The sequence below is a fragment of the Aplysia californica genome, unplaced genomic scaffold (assembly GCF_000002075.1).
Source record: "Aplysia californica isolate F4 #8 unplaced genomic scaffold, AplCal3.0 scaffold00502, whole genome shotgun sequence".
NCBI lineage: Eukaryota > Metazoa > Mollusca > Gastropoda > Aplysiida > Aplysiidae > Aplysia > Aplysia californica.
In genome coordinates, this window is record NW_004797772.1 from 415521 (window position 1) to 416988 (window position 1468).

Consider the following 1468-nt stretch of genomic DNA (forward strand, 5'->3'; position numbering starts at 1 on the left):
GACTACACCCTGAAAGTCCCGATTCAGCTCAAAACTATGGATTTTATGTTGCAGGCATTTGTAGCTTCTTCAGCCTCTCTTACAACTATTTCATTGCATAAGAACCCCCTAAAGCCTTATTTCTTCCCATACTGGGCATGTTTGCCACCACCATTTCCTCACAAAGTCAATCTTTTATTTTTCTTTATCTCCCATTTTCTCGAAACCTGGTTTTTCTATATACTTTTTAAAATAACTCCACCATTTTTCATCCAATCTTCATGAAATTTTCACAGAATGAAGAAAAGGTGTAATACTAAAATTTGTGTGATGAGTTTTTGATATATGGAATAGTTTTTGTTGGTGGTGTTTGGAGTGTGGATTTTCACGGAATTTTTGCAAACGTGAAAAAATTAATCCAAAATTTGTTAGTACATTTAGGAAAAATTTATCACAGAGATTTGTAAATCCATTGCTTGCAAAGATGCATGCAAAAAAACAATTTAATTCCATTAAAAAATAAGTGCGGTATTAGTTATGTAAGACATGTCAACAAAATCCAATGTGGCGCCGTATCCATGGAAACGAAAAAATTTTCTCATATTTAATTGTGGATTTTAAGACTCCTTACTATGCTTGTTATATGTGTGAAATTTGGTAACATTTTATCCTATGATAAGCTACATAGCCTTCAGCTGCCGCGCTCTTTGTTTTTATCTCATCTATGAATGTAATATATTTTTCTATGAATAATCTCTTTGTTTTTATCTCATCTATGAATGTAATATATTTTTCTATGAATAATCTCTTTGTTTTTATCTCATCTATGAGAGGGAGGCATTGTGTTGCCAAGAGCGAAATGCTCGCAACAAAGGGGATTTGAAAACAACAGCAACAACATCTCATCTATGAATGTAATATATTTTTCTATGAATAATCTCTTTGTCTTGTTGATTAATATGAATAATTTTATCTAGGAAGATTAATCTCTTTGTCTTTTAACTCTTCTGAATAAGTATTAACGGGGTTTTTTCTCTGAATTTTCACTTTATCTTTCAACTCACTCCCAGACAACTGTCTCTGGGAGAGTTCAAGACCCAGAGCAGCTCGACCTGGCTGAGTGGATGGCGTGGCAGAACAGACAACAGAAGGCTCACATCACAGGTCACTCTTGTGCCAGTCTACATCTGGTGCAGGATGCAGAGTTCATCGAGCTTCAGAGTAAGTCGAGGGTCCTGATGCTTTATGAAGCGTTTGAGACTCACGTGAGTGAATTTACCTGTCGGTGTTTTCTTTTCCCTGCTAGTCATATGTTAGGATTTGACAGTGGCGTTGGTGGTCAAGTGGTTAGGTTGTTGGGCTTGTTACTGAAAGGACTTAGGTTCAAATCCTGTCAGGGGCGGGATGTTTTGTCCTTCGGAAAGGTGCTTTAAACAAATTTTCCTCATTTCACTAAGGTGGGAAAGGCGCCCCCCCCCCCCCCCCCCCC

The 1468-nt window shown here is 37.3% G+C and overlaps 1 protein-coding gene across 1 annotated transcript in view; it reads left to right on the forward strand.

The window, feature by feature from the left end:
• Positions 1-1468, forward strand: part of LOC101854274 — a 78075-nt gene that overhangs the window by 30390 nt on the left and 46217 nt on the right. Inside the window, exon 14 of the mRNA XM_035971776.1 lies at positions 1050-1200. Within this exon, the coding sequence (XP_035827669.1) occupies positions 1050-1200 (151 nt within the window). The remainder of the gene's footprint in view (positions 1-1049; positions 1201-1468) is intronic.